The 17,452-nt window shown below is 33.5% G+C and overlaps 1 protein-coding gene and 1 long non-coding RNA gene across 4 annotated transcripts in view; both read left to right on the top strand.

Annotated features, from left to right (window-relative positions):
* Positions 1–15,979, top strand: part of PI15 (peptidase inhibitor 15) — an 83,734-nt gene extending 67,755 nt beyond the window's left edge. For all 3 annotated transcript variants that reach the window (XM_082363629.1, XM_082363628.1, XM_082363627.1), the window contains 4 exons: positions 5,405–5,523; positions 6,537–6,669; positions 6,791–6,906; positions 10,118–15,979. In XM_082363629.1, coding sequence (XP_082219755.1) covers positions 5,405–5,523; positions 6,537–6,669; positions 6,791–6,906; positions 10,118–10,253 — 504 coding nt within the window. In that variant the 3' untranslated portion in view covers positions 10,254–15,979. The remainder of the gene's footprint in view (positions 1–5,404; positions 5,524–6,536; positions 6,670–6,790; positions 6,907–10,117) is intronic.
* The window catches only part of LOC309614866, a 527,064-nt gene that overhangs the window by 480,404 nt on the left and 29,208 nt on the right, over positions 1–17,452 (top strand). The gene's annotated exons all lie outside the window — the stretch shown is intronic.

Raw genomic sequence — 17,452 nt, 5'->3', positions numbered from 1 at the left:
TGTGCAGAACAGATTTTCTAAGAGGTCATTTTCAAATTTAATATTTCTTGTTCTCCTCTAATTTAGCTTCATTTACATATATTTTTGTTCTATTCAGAAATCTAGCAAGTTTTGACAATCACATTTGTTTAATGTTTGTTACTACTTACAAACCTAATTAATTTAAATTTTAAGCTGCATTTATAGATTTAACATATTTGACCTTTAGTACTTCAATTGGCTTATTGAAAATAATTTCCATATATTTAAATGTCTTAAAAGCCTAAGCAATACAGTGACTCTTAAGTTCTAAATTTTGCAATACTGTTTAAAAATTGTAACAAGATTTTCTTAAAATTTTTAACTTAAAATCACAAATATAAATAATTATTGATATATTTTATGTTGAAATTACAAGGCTAACCTATTGCTTTAATAACCTGTTGCCATATTCTCTGAACCACTATAAATATTAATAATATCAAATATGTACAGGTTCGTTACCTAGAAATATTTATCCTTTTTAACACCTTATATTTAGTTCTTTCAAACACTTCTACATTTAATTCTTATGTTTAGAATTAAAAGATGTTACCCACTTGAAAAAAAACAGTATGTCATATCAAACAATGTTGGGGATATAGTCTCAAGTAATTTTCAGGGTTGCCTTTCAGTTGGTCTACATTTCTTTTTTTTTTTTTTTAAACATCTTTATTGAAGTATAATTGCTTCACAATGGTGTGTTAGTTTCTGCTTTATAACAAAGTGAGTCAGCTACACATATACACACGTTCCCATATCTCCTCCCTCCCACATACATTTCTTATTGTCCAGAGATAGTGACTGGGGTTTAAGAAGGGAGTTTCGGATGTCCTGGTGCCCACTGTGTTGTGGGTAACAAAACTTAAGGAAATGGCTGATAAAACAACCTCTTCTTTGGGCTAGATCATATCACTCTCTAATTCTTCAACTTATGGAAGTCAGTGATTCTCTCCCATGCTGAGGCATTCTTTGACTCAGTTTTGTATTTCTTTGGCTTAACCTCTGAAGACCTCTGGACTTGAGGAGGGTCTGCGTTCTTTTCATGTCCCTCCTATCTCTTGGAGCCACACTCTTCTAGCCATGGAAATGACATGAGTTTGAATTCTGGATGTTTCTCATGGCTTAATCAGACTATGTGGTTTCCACAGAGAAGGTGCTACGTTTATTTATAAGCAGAGTAGTTCATGGTAAACATTTTAGTCCAGAGCTAAATCAATCAGTTGACAAGCTGACCAACTAAATGGCTCATAACAGCAAAGAATGGAAGAAAAACATGTGGAGCGATAGGGCACATATAGAGGCTCATACATGCTCTGACACCGTTTTAAGCCATCTTTACTTTGTGAGTTATTTAATCATAAAATCTAACTTCTACTAGCTCCTGTAAATGTTTTTTTGTCTCCATGCATAATTTTCTTAATTTTTGCCTAATTTTTAGAAGGCATGATAAGATTTTAAGTGTTCACAACTCAGTTATCTGTGTAAGTATTTTATCCATTTCGAGGGACAAGCGCTAGAAATACAGAATTCGAGGCTATTAGCTGCATAAAAGCTGAATAAATATAAGGTGTTTAGCTTTTCTAACAAATGATAATAATATGTTGCGTATTTGCTAGTCATTCCATAGAATGTTAAGTAAGTACACACCTGTGGCCTTTTTTCTTTTGCTGTATTTGTAGGGTGTGATACTAAAATTATTTCAAATAAATATCACAGATGTTCAGCAAAAGTCAGCAGATAGATTATCCATTAAGCATCCAGAAATGTATGTATTAGTCAAATGCTTAGGTGATTACAACTTCATTCCCTAAATTTGTATAAGTTGTTAGAATTCTTTCACATGGTTAAACTGGCAACATTCATCGCCATTTAGAGCTTCTGGATAAGAAAGAAGCTATCCTTATTTGCTGTTTTCAGCCCTGAAAGACCTCTCATCGTATTAATAGATTTAAATATCACTGTGGATTAAAGGGATACATCACTCACCTATATTCTCCTGGGAGTTGTACCAATGGAGAAAGACAGAGACAGCAAATACAGTAGATATACAATTCCTAAATTTCAGAGCTGGATCTTCCCCTCTTTACAGGATGGGTGTGAGTCCTGCCGGGGGACAAACAGGCAAGAAAGAGCACAGGACTTTCTGACTTCCTCTGCAGTGGGCATCAGAGAGACAGTTGGTATGTCTCCCATGTGAAGGCAAAATGATCCCACTCTCTGTGTGGGACCTGGCCAGTGCTGCCAGGGTCTCCAGCATCTTCCTTCAGGGACAGGCAGAAATCTCTCCCATCAGTTTCCTAAAAGCAAACATGGAGAGATGAAAAAAAGTGGTCATCTCTCCTCCCTCACAACTATCATCTCAAAAATTTTAATTATGATATCTGCACATAGAAACACCTAAAAATGTAGGCATCAGTAATGCTAAATACATGGTATTCCTATCAAAATCCTTTATAATAATTTTTAAATGGGCTCATGTAAGATATTTTTCAGGCATGAACTCTTTGGTTTATCTCTTTGACATACACAATACGTTTTAAGTATATGAGTAAGCATATAGAATTATATATGCTAAATTACTTTAAATTTGTTAACTGCCTTAAATATTTTAAATTATTTTGTGAAGAATCTAGGTTTCTTCTCTCTGTGGTATGGAAAAGGTTAGAACTGAATATAACAGATCTTCCTGATTCTGATGCTGGAGTTACTCAGGTATACTAAATCATGAAATGCTGAAGAGGAAAGGGACCCTAGAGATGAGTTAACTGGGAGACAGAATAATTGACATGTCTTCAGTCGCAGATGATCTTAGCAGTAGGCTTAGGGTTAGAATACAAGATATTTTATTTTCTTTTTCAGTATTATTTGTGCCATGCAGTGCTGATATTTCGGAACAAGACTATAAGAAAGACTGTTTTTAGAAAGATTATATAAAAACACAGAAAAACCGTGTTTTTAGCAGTTATTGTTCTGAGTGCACACCACTTCAATATGTTAATAATATTTAGATGTACTTTTTTCCCAAAGTGACTACAATTAGCTCAGAGACATAATTTGTTGATGCTATTCCATCTAAAATTCATTTGTGATCTAATGGTAATATTTTGCATTTTGGTGAACTGAAATCCATGTTTCATTAAAAATATCAGAAGAATAAATACTAGATGAATCCATTATTAGCCAAACAAAATGTTTTTAAAAGTAAATTTCAGTTCTAGAATACTATGATTTTCATTGTAAATTTATTTTGTGTCACTGATATTTCTGCACAGAATTTTTACAAACAAAAGGAGAGGTTTGAAGTAATAATTCATAAAACATATCAAATGATTATTTTACAGAGCTAAGTGTGAAAGCATAATACAAAATATTTTTTAATAACTGTAAAAAAGCATGATATCAATTCAAAGGAGAAAACAAGTATATAAAGAGACACTATTAAAATATTATAGAATGAGTATTTTCCATTTATATACTGTATTTAGCACTGATTACTTACTTATTAAAAGGGTATTATACAATGTTTTGCCACATTTAATTAATCCACAAAATGGGCAGATTATATTCTGGATAATTAAGGAAAGCGTATTTTGCTATAGCTTTTTGAATGATCTTTCTTTTTACACAGACAGTGGAGATGTGGCCACTGCCACCATAGAATTACTCCAGATCCTTTCTTGATAATTCTGATTTCATGTAATTTTGTGAGTGAATTTATTTTAATGTAATTCTAGATAGATTTATGTTAAGATGACTTTGTTTTTCTAATTTAAGACAACTTCTAAGTAACTAAGAAATCTTTTTTCAGGGTGGGTGCCGTGGCCTCCTAGGGTAAAAGTGTTTCTGAAGGGTTCATCAGTTTTTTCTCCTATTTTATTTCAAAGTGACTAAATTAACTTCCTTTCACTTAAATACATTGTTACATTAAATAAATCTATGTTTCCAGCTCATAACAATTAAAATGTAAGTTCTAATATTATTACTACTATCAAATATTCAAATGATATAAAACATCATTTATATCATATTATAATTTAATATAGTTTGACCTTTAAAAGTTGGAATAAATGCAAATCAAAACCACAGTGAGACATCATCTCACACCTGTTAGAATGGCTATTGTCAAAAAGTCAAGAAATAACAAGTGTTGGTGAGGATGTGGAGAAAAGGGAACCTTGGGCACTGTTGGTGGGAATGTAAATTGGTGCAGCCACTATGGAAAACAGTATAGAGTGCCCTCAAAAAAATTAAAATAGAACTACCATATGATATAGCAATTCCACTTCTGGGTATTAGTCTGGAAACTAAAATACTAACTCAAAAAGATACCTTCACCCCAATGTTCATAGCAGCACGATTTACAATAGCCAAGATATGGAAGCAGCCTAATTGTCTGTCAACAAATAAGTAGATAAATGGAATATTATTCAGCCATAATAAACAAGGAAATCTTGCCATTTGTGACAACATGGATGGAACTTAAGGGCATTATGGTAAGTGAAATAAGTCAGAAAGAGACAAATAACTTATGATCTCACATATATGTGGAATCTAAAACAACAACAACAAAAACAATACTGAACTCATAGATCTAGAGAGCAGATAGGTGGCTGCCAGAGGTTGGGGGGTGGGGTGTGTGAAATATGTGAAGGTGGTTAAAAGGTACAAACTTTCAGTTATAAAATAAATCCTGAGGATGTAATATACAGCATGGTGACTATAGTTAATAATACTGTATTGTATATTTGAATGCTGCTAAGAGAATAGATCTTAAAAGTTCTCTTCACAAGAAAAGAAATTTGTAACTGTGTGTGGTGATGGATGTCAACTAGACTTATTGTGGTGATCATTTCACGTTATATATGTACATAAAAATCATTAAGTTGTACACCTGAAACTCATAATGTTATATAGCAATTATAGCTCAATAAAAAAGTTAGACTATAATATAAGACATTGTTAATTTTGGTACATTGATTTGAATAAATTTGATCTCATTAATTTTTAAGATATATCAATAGCATGGCTCCTTTTTGCTGTGAATAAACTCTAGGGAAATCAATTGACTTTGGTGGATTCAAACTTCAGTGGTCAGTATGAGTTATCTCCAAGTTACATCTGGATACGATATTTTTGTTAACCTATCCTTTACCAAAATTGATGTCTGGACTTTAGGTCTAGATGGCCCTGTAGAAACAATAAAGATTTTTGAGGAATAACAATATTTCACTGTAGAACTCTGAATAACAATGGTCTAAATTTGCTTTCTTCTAGTCAGGAAGCAGAATTAAAGAACTTTAGGAAATAGTAGTGCCATTTCTTTTCTCTTTTTGTTTGCTACTAGCAAACCCAGTAAAGCTGAAGGTTTTTTTCCCTTTCACAGGTCTGGGATGAAAATCTTGCAAAATCTGCAGAGGCTTGGGCAGCTACTTGCATTTGGGACCATGGACCTTCTTACTTATTGAGATTTTTGGGTCAAAATCTATCTGTACGAACTGGAAGGTAGGAAGTAGTTTCACTGGTACTGTTTATCCACACAACTTTATTGCTTATGGACTCCAAGGTTAGTGACACCAATTTCAAGTAATATCTGCAAGAGGGCTCACTATGTGTCAGGCACTGATGCTTGGCCTATGACTGTTTTAGATGTCTTCAAGGATTATTTAATTTTTTTAAAAGGGCCTAAAAAAAACAGTTTTCCCTTTCACCCTTGGAGCACCCTCCCTTAGCCTGTATTCTACACTTATCTCACAGAATCTTTGAAAGGATCAGGCTGTATCCTGTATCCTATCTCTTCTACCTCAGAAAAATCCCTTGATGGTGGCAGAAGCCATTATTGTGTATGCAACCTTCCCACGTTTGCATATACCTGTATCTGTGTGCGTTGTACAAATTCAGTATATTTACACATATATGTATATATACATAGACACATGTATGTATATGCAAGTATATGCAAGTATATGCAACAATGGATAAAGCTGTTCCCAGTAATAGGATAATTTTTCTACCACTGTGGAATGTCATCATCCAATATTCCAAAGACTCATTCTCTTCCATATAGGGGAGGAAAATCAGGTGTACAATCATTAAATTAAAATGATTCAAGTTTAAGGGAAAAAAAAAATCCACACTGAGTCTAGTATCACAGCTTCTTTTGTATATCTAATTCTTAATTGTATATAAGATTCTGATGCAAGAAATTTTTGACATTGGTAAAACAAGATAAAGATGATAATACCTGAAAGATTTGCATTTCTCTTTTTGAAACAACCAGACACATACTTAGACAAATACAGAATTACTTGCTCCACTCCTGGGCATTTTCATGCTTGGCTCTACTTGGAGGAATAGGGGATTCTACTAGGTGATGATGGTAATTGTGAGGGGTGGGTATGCTCTTGATTTACCATGAATAATCTGCAAAAGAACCAATTAACTTATAATTTAATGTGAGTCCACTATATATTGCCACTACTGTACTCTAAGTTCTCATTGTGTTTCTTGATATCTAGATATCGCTCTATTCTCCAGTTGGTCAAGCCATGGTATGATGAAGTGAAAGATTATGCTTTTCCATATCCCCAGGATTGCAATCCCAGATGTCCTATGAGATGTTTTGGCCCCATGTGCACACATTATACACAGGTTATTTTAACTGTTTTGTTCATTTTTGATTCATACTTTTAAAAAATGCTCTTACTATTTTGGTGAACATGAATTTTCTTAACTCCAACTTCAATAACAGTATATCGATTTACTTTCTCAGATGGTTTGGGCCACTTCCAATCGAATAGGATGTGCAATTCATACTTGTCAAAACATGAATGTTTGGGGAGCTGTATGGCGCAGTGCAGTTTATTTGGTATGCAACTATGCCCCAAAGTAAGTATCCAGTTGGATTCTACTTCTTGGAATCTTTAATGATGTTAAATATCTTCAGTCTGATAGATATTTTTAACAAGTAAATAATATGAGTAAGACTTAACTAACAAGCACTAATCCTCAAATCTTCCATCTTCTTGTATATCTGAAAAGTTATAAGCTGAAAGGTTTTTTTTCACAAGGATTCTAGATTAAAATTGCAGGCAAGGCTATTTGTGATTTGGAGAGTCACTAAATTCTCCTTACCATCTTTCTTTATACATGGTAATTATAAAATAAACATGCTTCTAGGCTTTTGATAGCTATATAAAAGGCATCAGGAAAGAATCTTCTAGGGAATTTATCAACACCACAATATTCTCATCAATCAGTACTAGAATGTTGGCTTAGCTTTTTCACTAGGAAAGCAAAACAAGCCCTTCTTCTTTCTTTTAAGAGTAAAATTAAAATCACAGTTTACTTTTTCCATAGATGGTTAAGAAGGCATTCAGAATCAAAAAGGAAAATTTAAATGCTATGACTTCTTTTTAATGAAAGCTTTGCCATGATTTAAATTTCAATATAAAAAATATTCAGTAATTTCTTCTTATGGCATACATAAAAAGGTATTGTGAAAATTGATCAAAGATTATAAAATAGGCTCATATTTATGAACATTCTTTATAATATGAGGATAAATAAGCATTTGTTAACATCTGATAAAATGCCTTTTTGATAACAATGACTCTTTGGATAAAATGTTCCAGTATTTATACATGAGTCTGTTCCCATTTGGAATAAATACTAAAATGTACAAAGGATTTATGACACTCCTGGTGTCTTCCAAAGTAAGTCCCAAACAAAGATTTTCTCCAGCTTTGCCAGTATGGGGAGGGAATGAGAAAATGTTTCACAAATAACTGCATTACTCATTTATATGGTAGTATGCCAGTGGCAGTGTTTTTGCAAAGTTAGAAAAATAGCAATTTTCCCGATGGTCCCTTCTCCACAGTTATTAGAATAGTAAGATTTGGAAAGTAAAATGTGGCGGCATTATGATAAGCATTAAAACTGCATTTGTTTGATATTTTCAGTTTTATACTGTATATTTTCCTATTAAGACTTTAACCCTTCTTTCTGACATAAATAGGCCAAGTAGTACTCAAATAGTGAAAGAGTTTTTTTATTACATTCATTTAACTATTCTGTTTTTGGCCAATGATTGGAATTTTGTAGTATTATTGATGAGATGTCTGATTGTTTTATAAGTCTAAGAGTTTAAGATATTGTGTTAGTATGCTATATTTGCTGTAATAGAGAACCATTCTTTTGAAACCTAGGCAATGAAGAAAGTTTTAAAATCCTGACTGATAGTTGATATGTTTCTTCCAATCCCAATATGAAGTCATCTCAAGTATAACTGTTTTTCAGGGGCAAAATAAAACAGAGAAGGAAAGGGGTTGAGGGGGGGAGACAGAGACAGAGACAGAGAGAGAAAGAGAGAGAGAGAAATGAGAGAATGAGAATGAATTGAATTAGATGAAACAGTAAAAATTAGAAGGAAGAATAATATGTTTATCAACTGACTGATCTACTACTGAATACAATTATCCTCCATTCGTGTAAAAGTTTGTAATATAATATATAATAATTTTTATATAATAAAATTGTATTTCTAAGTTAACATTGCCAAAAATATGTGCTGTGTAATTTCTAAAAGCTATGTAAAATAAGTTGAAAAATATGAAATTAAAATACCACAGGCTGGGTTCATATATTTTTATAGGTTTGGGTAAAGATATAGAGGGAAATAAGATTATGAATATAGAATGGGAGAGATTAGGATAAAGGAGTGAGCTGCACTCTTGATGAATGGACCTCCTTGAATGTTCATAAGCTAACATGTAACATTACCAAAATTATGCTTGAGGAAGCGTCTCTGGAAGGCAGAGTGTAGAATAAGCTAGATAGAGGTGGGCAGCCTTGGAATCTCATCTCATTTTGTAATATGAATAATCAGCATATTTTTCATTTTACAGACAAATTTTCCTTTACAGATATTTTATACATAAAAATGTGACCTTTCAACTGACTGAATAAGGATATTTTCATGTCTGGTAGATGCACTGTATGAGTCACCTGCTTGGTCTTATTTAGGTCTTAAAGATGAGACCCACTTGTTTCATATTTTAGCCTTTACACTGTTGTCTTATCTTCAACCCTGACTTTTTACTATCTACAACCAAATTTTCTCCTGACCATTCAATTTCCTTCACATCACTGGCTGTATTGCTGTCTCTTAGTACTGTAGTTACTAATCACCATGTTACTGAGAATACGTTCATTGCCTCCTTCCTCGCAGCTAAAAGAGTTTAATAACATAAGGCATTGTGGCTGTTTTTAACTACCCTAAATGGTGAATTTGGTGTATCACTATAATCATGGCCATAATGACAGATGAAGAAAAATATTGATAACACATAATAATTCAGTTAAATAGGTTCAGCATTATAAAAAAACTAATAGTATTACTAAAAGTTATAACTATGAGTTTACATATGGGAAAATGTTTTGGAATCACCTTTAATGGCTGCTTCTGTGAGCCATTATTCTCTCACTGAGTTTTCCGTATCTCATTTTATGAATACTGAGAATCTAAACTATTTTTTCAACTTGAGAAAGAAATCCTTTGAACACTTAAAACCTATTTTTTATGCTTGTAACAACTTCTTGCTCATTTCACCGTTTCAAAGCGTCCCAGAATTACATGTATATATTTTTATATATATAATGAACATGTGTATATCTATATCTGTATATACTTTACTATCTTTATAATAACATTAGCATGAGTTTTTTTAAGAAGTAAGTTTAAGTGGACACAGCCCATGTGCTCCAGAAGGCTGCTGCAGGAACCAGGCACCTGTGGTGAGTGGATAGAGCATCAAGCCTGGTGTCAGATGACTAATAATGTCACCATGCATTGTAGTGCCTCACTTCTTATCTGTAAATTAACACAATATTAATTTACTCGGAAAGAAAACATTTTAAAAGTAAGATATACAGAACAAGTTACTGTAGAAATAAGAAATGGTTATAACTTTTAGTGCTTTTTTAAAATGACAGACTTCTAAAAATATCCTCACATGTCAACACGTGATCATGTGCATAAGGACAACCAGATTTTAAAGAATAAGCAAGTAGCACTAATGCTCTCTTCTTTTTTTTCGAGGGGCAACTGGATTGGAGAAGCACCATATAAAGTAGGGGTACCATGTTCAGCTTGCCCTCCCAGTTACGGGGGGTCTTGTACTGACAATCTTTGTTTTGCAGGAGTAACGTCAAACTACCTATACTGGTTTAAATAAGCTTGTCTTTTCCTCCAGGAAATATAATGGTTTCTGGGAATCATAGGCATATATATATATTGAGTTTTGCACATATTATACATATTTTATCATAATCCTCTTTTCCTTTTATTATTCATTGTATAAATTAGTGTTTGTCTATAATGTTTGTTTAATCCTTGGAGGTAAACAAAGCATCCATTTCTGTTTTCTGACCTCTAAGCCTAAATTAAAATATTGTGTATGTAGTATTGACACAGTTGATGCATCCAATTCCAGAACTTGTTTTCCAAAGGAATTATGTTCTTAAGGAATACAATATATATTTGGCCTATAATGTATGTGTGTGTATATACACACACATAGATGATATAACACATAGAAAGTAACATGATTTTGTAGTTAACTTGAGGGAAATTTTTTAAAATCCTATTCTAAAATGTATGTGAGGTGGTGGGACATCTTCAGCACCCACTTCTATAATGCCCCAAAAGTGATAATTTGCAAAATAACACTCAGTAATATCTGGACATAATAATTTAATTAAGCAACCACAGATTTCATTCTGGAGATATTTTATCTTACTTGGGTTCCCCAAAAGATACTCTTGATTTATGTAAGGTTCAAATCATGCCTTTTGCTTAATCTCTTTTATTGAATCCTGTGTTGAGTGGTTACGATGGGCAAGGCACTCTGATAGTTATGTTCTGATCATGCAAAGATAATATGATATGATTCCTGACTTCAAGAAGCTCACAAAAATATTCAAGAAATAATGCCACCTAATTATATTGCTGTAAAATTATTACTTTTTTTACAGATTTATTTTTCATGTAATTTTGAGGAAGTGAGTGCAACAACATTCACATGTAGTTGGAATAGGTGATAGGCCACACTGTGTAATATGTAAGGCTTCTGATTAGCATGAAAATGTAGCTATAGCGTCTGGAAGTAAATGAGGCAGGGAAAAATTAACAACTGCCTAGGGATTCCTGGGTGAGAGTAAATAGTTGTGATTTTGGAAGGTAGAAAGCAAGACCTAAGTAAACTGAGACGGTCCAAGAGAAGTAAGATTCAGGACACAGGTATGAAAAGTCACAGAAATAGGGTTACTGCACACACACACACACACACACACACACACACACACACAAACAGGTGGAGAGCTTCTGAAGGGCATAAACTGAAGGTCTAGTGTAACTTGAAGCCTTTCAGCAGGAGGTGAGGGATGTCAGAAATAAACATTGTAGGTGTCAAGGACACCTCCAGCTCTCCATTGCTTTGCCCATCCTTACTTGGTGAGAATCAATCTAATCACCATGGTCCTTGAGCATCATATGCAAGTTCCCATGTGCACACCACAGACAGTTATGATTTTGTTAAAGGGGCCTCTTCAGATGACTTTCTAAGGATTAATTACTAAATTTTTTTCCTATATCTAAGTAGAAGAATAATTTTCAGTTCTCCATTAAGTTTGGTGGAAATCAAAGTCACTATGAAAATTCCACTCATGTGACTTTGAAAATGCTTATTTCCAAGTCAGGGAATCACTTTCAGAGAGGAGAATTCAACACATGGGTCAAGACACTTAACACATTACATTTCAAGTGTGCATGCATTTGCGTGCATGTGTGCGTTTGTGTATGGTTCAGGTTATGCAATGCCTCAACAGAATCACAGAATAAGTAAACACGGTTAGTTCCAGAGTACAAATAACAGAAGAAAACTACTTGTTTAAAATTCCCTACACATTTGCAATTTCTTAGGGTAGATGCACTGAAAGATGACAGATAGTTAATTAGATCCAATGGGGGAAACATCCACCGTCTGAAGTTCAGGTTTACATGATGACAAACAATTGGCCTGATTCCTTTTACAAACTGAATCTGACCAAATGTTTTCATATCATACTACTTTGCTTTTGTGGGAACATATAGAGACTTTATTAAAACTAAATATTTTTGGAGACTAAAATGAAAAATAGAAATAACAGTAAGAATCAGGCCCCAAATCAACTTCTAGCTAACATATATATAGGCAGTTGAAGAGAAACCTCATTAGTGGGATATTCATTTGATTTTATCTAGAAAATATTTCCTTCCTTGAGTTTGCTAAACTAGTTCTACAGAAGTATTAAAAGTACTATTAAACCAAAAAAGGTTACTATCAGTTCCAGTTCTGTTGCTGGTTTACTTGTGTAGCTTGGTTTCTCAAGTCTCAAAAAGTATAATGATATTTTGTCATGTGAAGGTAAAATTACCATATTAACAGAAATGCATGAATATTAAAATTATCATTAATGTTGTGAAATTTTATTTGAGATAAAATTATTTGAGCTCCCCTTTGGCAGAAATTCTGTCTTATCTTTGTATTTATACCAGCTTCTTATATAGTGGCTGTAATGTAATAAATGTTTACATGAATGGGTTTTTAGAATTAACTAAAAAGTCGAGTATTGCAAGAATTTAGAGGAACCCCACCTTTCCATGTTTCATTAAAACAAAAATGTCTTAAATACAAAGCTTTGAGTGCATCAACAATCCAGATAAATCATCAAACATATCAGATTATGATTATGGTTCACACACTCATAACCTGTACACAACAGTCCTTTCCAAATCACAGCTAGAACTGTAAGTTTATTTATAACTTAACAACTCAGCTGAAAATATAACGGGTATATTTGTTATTCTATCTGTACTTTTTAAAGTTAGTAATATGAAGTGGCCATGTGAAATGTTTTATTTTCCAGGCTAAAGCAAATGAAAGTTTGCTAGTATCAACACAGAGTGTCATATTTTTTCACAGCATGCAACAATGGTGCTAGGATAGCTATTTCTCACTGTAATTCCCAGAGCACAAAGGGTGTGGGTATAAGCTATTTCAAGAGCAGCTTTAAATAGTCATTACTGAGGTTTTCATTTTAATAGGTTTCATTCAAAAGAAATAGTAATTGGCATGCATATTCTACAGCATTGGTTTTATCTTTGGTATAGATTTTTCATGTCATCCTTTATTCAGTAGAAAAGTAAACAATTTCTGTCTCGATATAGATTTTTTTGGCTTCCATGTCATCAAAAGACTGGAAAAATGACAAGTTTCACTGTTAAACTGATGGATTTCTTTACAGAATTGTATTTGAGTTGTGTAGGCACACCCTTAATGTTGCTGGTTATGATGGATAAGCATGCTTTTAAAATGTGGCAGAAACAGTTTTTATTGTTACCATGTTTTTGTCTGTCCAGTAGTTTAAGCATCACTTCTGTGGTCCATTAGGGCTTCCCTACCAAATTCAATTGGCAGTGCTGTGGTGTTCATTCGAAACCTTCATGGAAATATTCATTTGAAAGCTCCATGCAGCTTTAGCAAAGAGCTGACCAAACACTAGGGAAAGTTCAACCCGATACAATTTACTCAGAATATTTGAACTGAAACAATATATCTTTTTCTCATTAATACATGCTTGTGTTAGATCAACTTATAACATCTACATAAGCAAATCTAAAACACACTCAGGCCAGTTATGTGTTTTGTGTTCATATCCTGCTTAACATAAGTTAAACAGATAATTTGAATGTGTCCAGGAAGGAAAAGTCATGCTTAACCTGGGGTCTGCCTTCTCCCCCGTGTGTAACAGCATTCCTTATGTTCCGCGGTAGCATAGGACACAAATCTTGACATGGATGGAGGGAAGGCTTTTCCTGCAGAAGTGTTTAGGTAGAGTGAACTTAGATTTCTATCAATGTCTAATATTATCTTTGTTTTATATATTTTTTTTGTATTGTTGTTATATGTGTGAGGGAAGACATATTTAAATGCATGCAGAATGATTTTTAAAAATTATGTCATGGTCTGACTTTGCCTTATGAGAGGTCAATCAAAAACTTAGAAAGTTACACAATTCACTGGTTAATGGTGCTGAAAATGCATAACAACCACCGTATGCTTGCTACAATTTTGAAGTTTCTTTGGAATTAAAGTTTTTATTAAGTGTGAACTATCAGTATCTATTCTGGTGCTAAATACGTGGTGCTAAATGAACTGTTAGTGTTAGGAGCTTAGGGACTCTCTTTTTATTCATAGTTAAAAGTGTTATCCATTCAATTCCTGATTTAGAAATATTAATAAAGTCCTATTAAATTAATCTTAACCTAAATAAGCCAGTGCACTTAATTTTTTAATCTAATAGCCCAACATTATTTAGGTGTTACAGAATGTAAATATATTTCTTGGAAGTTTTCAATTTTTTTTTAAAGGCATTTTTTAGCATGCCGATGTAAAATTCCAGTAAAGGTTAGATTACACCTACACCAACCATACTGCAGGCACCGGCGCCCTCTGGTGGTTATAAGGACAAATTCTTGATGGCTACTTGGCCTGCAACAAAACCATTTCTTCTGTTCAATAAAAATTTAAGCTGAACAGTTTTAAATTCTTGGATACTCTCTAAATCCGAGAGCATTAAAAAGTGCTTGACTCTATTGACATAATTTTCTAGGAAGATAATAGAGATAATATATCTTGACATCCATTTTCCTAAATAATAATATTTTTTTAAATGATATTCCAGATCTGAGGTGCTTATTAAAGTGTTCTTTTTTTGAAGTAGGTATTAATAAAATACATTTTTAATTTTGTTTACATCATAAATACAATAAGAGTTAAAATTAGCAAACAGAATTATAGTGTGCCTCACTTTCAGAAGTGATCATTTATATTAAAACAATTAATTCCATATATCAAAGGATTATCTCTCCACTTTTATGTGTTGATCTATAATTTGATAATGTTCTTTGGTCATACTATTGAGCTAATGATAACATTTTATTATTCCATTCAAAGTCTTTCTAGACTTAAAAATGTACAGATAAACTTAGAATTATATCCCCTGTAACCAACGAAGGCAACATTTTTAGATAAACTTTCACTTGAGTTGTGCAACTGACTAAGTGTGATAATCTGTTTTGACAAAGATATTTCTTAAACTGTGTTAGCATAACCAAATGAAATATGCTTTGAAGCAGTTTTCCAAATTAGTATTTTCAAACTTATTTTAAAGCAATAGAACTCTTTGTATGATCTCAATCCTGCACAAAGCTCTAACATATAATATACATATAATGGACCTACTTATTTCCCAAACCCTCTTCTGTGCCTTGGAAGTTTCTTCTGAGAGCCCTAGGATTCCATTGAACCATTAGAAAAACATTGCTCTAAATCATCCAGTTCTCCCCATTTTCTCTAAAATAATCAGCTAATTAAAGACAAAAAAAATTGAGACTCAATGTTTTGCAATGGTTATCTTAAATACCCACTTCACTTTACACATGTTAGAAGCCAAACTGATGGAGCTTTAAATACTGACTTTAACTGGTGCTTGGTTATAGATTACAGCATCTTGTGTTTTGTTATTTGACAAAGAGAATTTTGGTGCCATAATATTTTGAGAATTAGAGATAATTCTGATGCACGTATGAAAATAATGTGTTTAAAAATATCTAAATGTTTCAAATATGTACATAATCCTAAAATATACTGTATCATTTTAGATTTTTTAAAGATTAATTTGATATTTTTTATTCATTATCTAATACTGTGGCAGGAAAAGGTGCCTTTGATATTGTGATATAATGTCATGAATGTGTGCATTTAAAAAACCTGTGTAAACATCTACCTTTATAAAGCATAACAAGTGTAGCTTTTTGAGCTCTGCTGTATTTTTTCTTTCAATAAAATGTTATAATAAATTGTTTTGTTTTTAAGGTTTTAATTAATAACAATTAATCTAATTGTTTTCTTTCAGTAGTTTTACAATAGAATTAGAAGTAGATGGCATGATAGTTTTGATAAGGAATGAACTACTTTTCTAAAGCAGCAATGATTATATCTTTGAGCATCACTGAAATACATTAGATCTTCTGTTTTTCTTTTTTTCCATTTCTTTTTTTCCTTCCCTGCCTCTTTCCTTCCTTCTTCCATTTTTTTTCTGTTTAATTCAAAAAATATTTTGAGGTACTAATATAAAACACAGTTCTATGGAAAACGAGGAAAATAACTTTATATCAAGAAGTTCTGACTGAGGAAAACTGCAGCAGTTGAACATAAATATTTTCATGCTTCCCCATATTGAGGACAAGAAGAGAAACCACAGGCATTCCTGGGGGAGAAGCACCATCTCTGGTCACTAGTTGGCCCAAGGCTGTTGGTTTACAGGGTGGCTCTGCCTTGCAGAGGGTTACTCCCAGGCTAGTTTGTTGAGAAGGACCCAAATCTAGGACATCATAATTTAAATTTCTCCTTATTTCACATAAGATAAGAAAGCCTCACTACCTTAAGCCTTTTCAGAATGTCTCGCATCCCCCAGAACTCTGTGGCTCCCTTTCAGCTTCTCTTTCCCTTGCTAGTCTTCCCTTTTCACTTTATTTCCTCCTCTTTTATGCCTCCAGTTTCTCATCCACATGTTTGGAAAGTTCTTTCCATCTCTACAGGAGGTGGGGTTTCATTCATTGATGTTTGTGTGTGTGTGTGTGTGTGTGTGTGTTGCAGTTTATAGCCCCTCAGACTAGGCCAGATGGATGCAAAAGAAGTCTTGTCCCTGAGTCTTGCACACCTCTGACAGTGAAGAAATGGGAGGCTGGGGGGTGCCTGATCCCATTCAGTCTTCCCCAACAGTGAGAGCGATGACTGACCACCTCATGAGAAGCAGGCCCACCCTGATAAGGCAAACAGCAGCTTTCCCGGAAACAGCTGACTATGCTCTTGGGAGCAAAGCCTATTCCCACTGCCAGTGACTCTGACCCAGTTCCTTCTGAGACAGTAACCTTGGCATTGCAGTACCAAGGGCGCCAACTTCTTCCTGACCTGGGCTTGCACTGTTAAGCCAACACTGCAGGAGCTACTGGCTTTGTCTTAGCAAACTGGAGAGGTGGCACCAACCTTTGTTGAATCTCTCTGGCCCCAAATGTCTCCCTTGATGAAAGAGGAGTGAGGTCTTGGCATGTTTCCTTTACTGATAGCCTATTGATTGACGTTAATGTGGCCGCTTATCCAGGGGCACTTTTGTTTTACCAAACGTGAGTGTAGACAGGGATTTGTTCTGTGAGTTTTCACATAATAAATTGAGCAATGTCCTTAATTATCTCTTCAGAAATGATTTTTTTCTAACAAAAAAAAGTGAATTCTAAAATAATTAAAATTCTACAAGCCTTAGAATATGCCAT

This window comes from Balaenoptera borealis, assembly GCF_965194805.1.
Source record: "Balaenoptera borealis genome assembly, chromosome: 17".
Classification (NCBI taxonomy): domain Eukaryota; kingdom Metazoa; phylum Chordata; class Mammalia; order Artiodactyla; family Balaenopteridae; genus Balaenoptera; species Balaenoptera borealis.
Note: the sequence above shows the minus strand (reverse complement) of the source record. Positions and strands in the feature narration are given on the sequence as shown.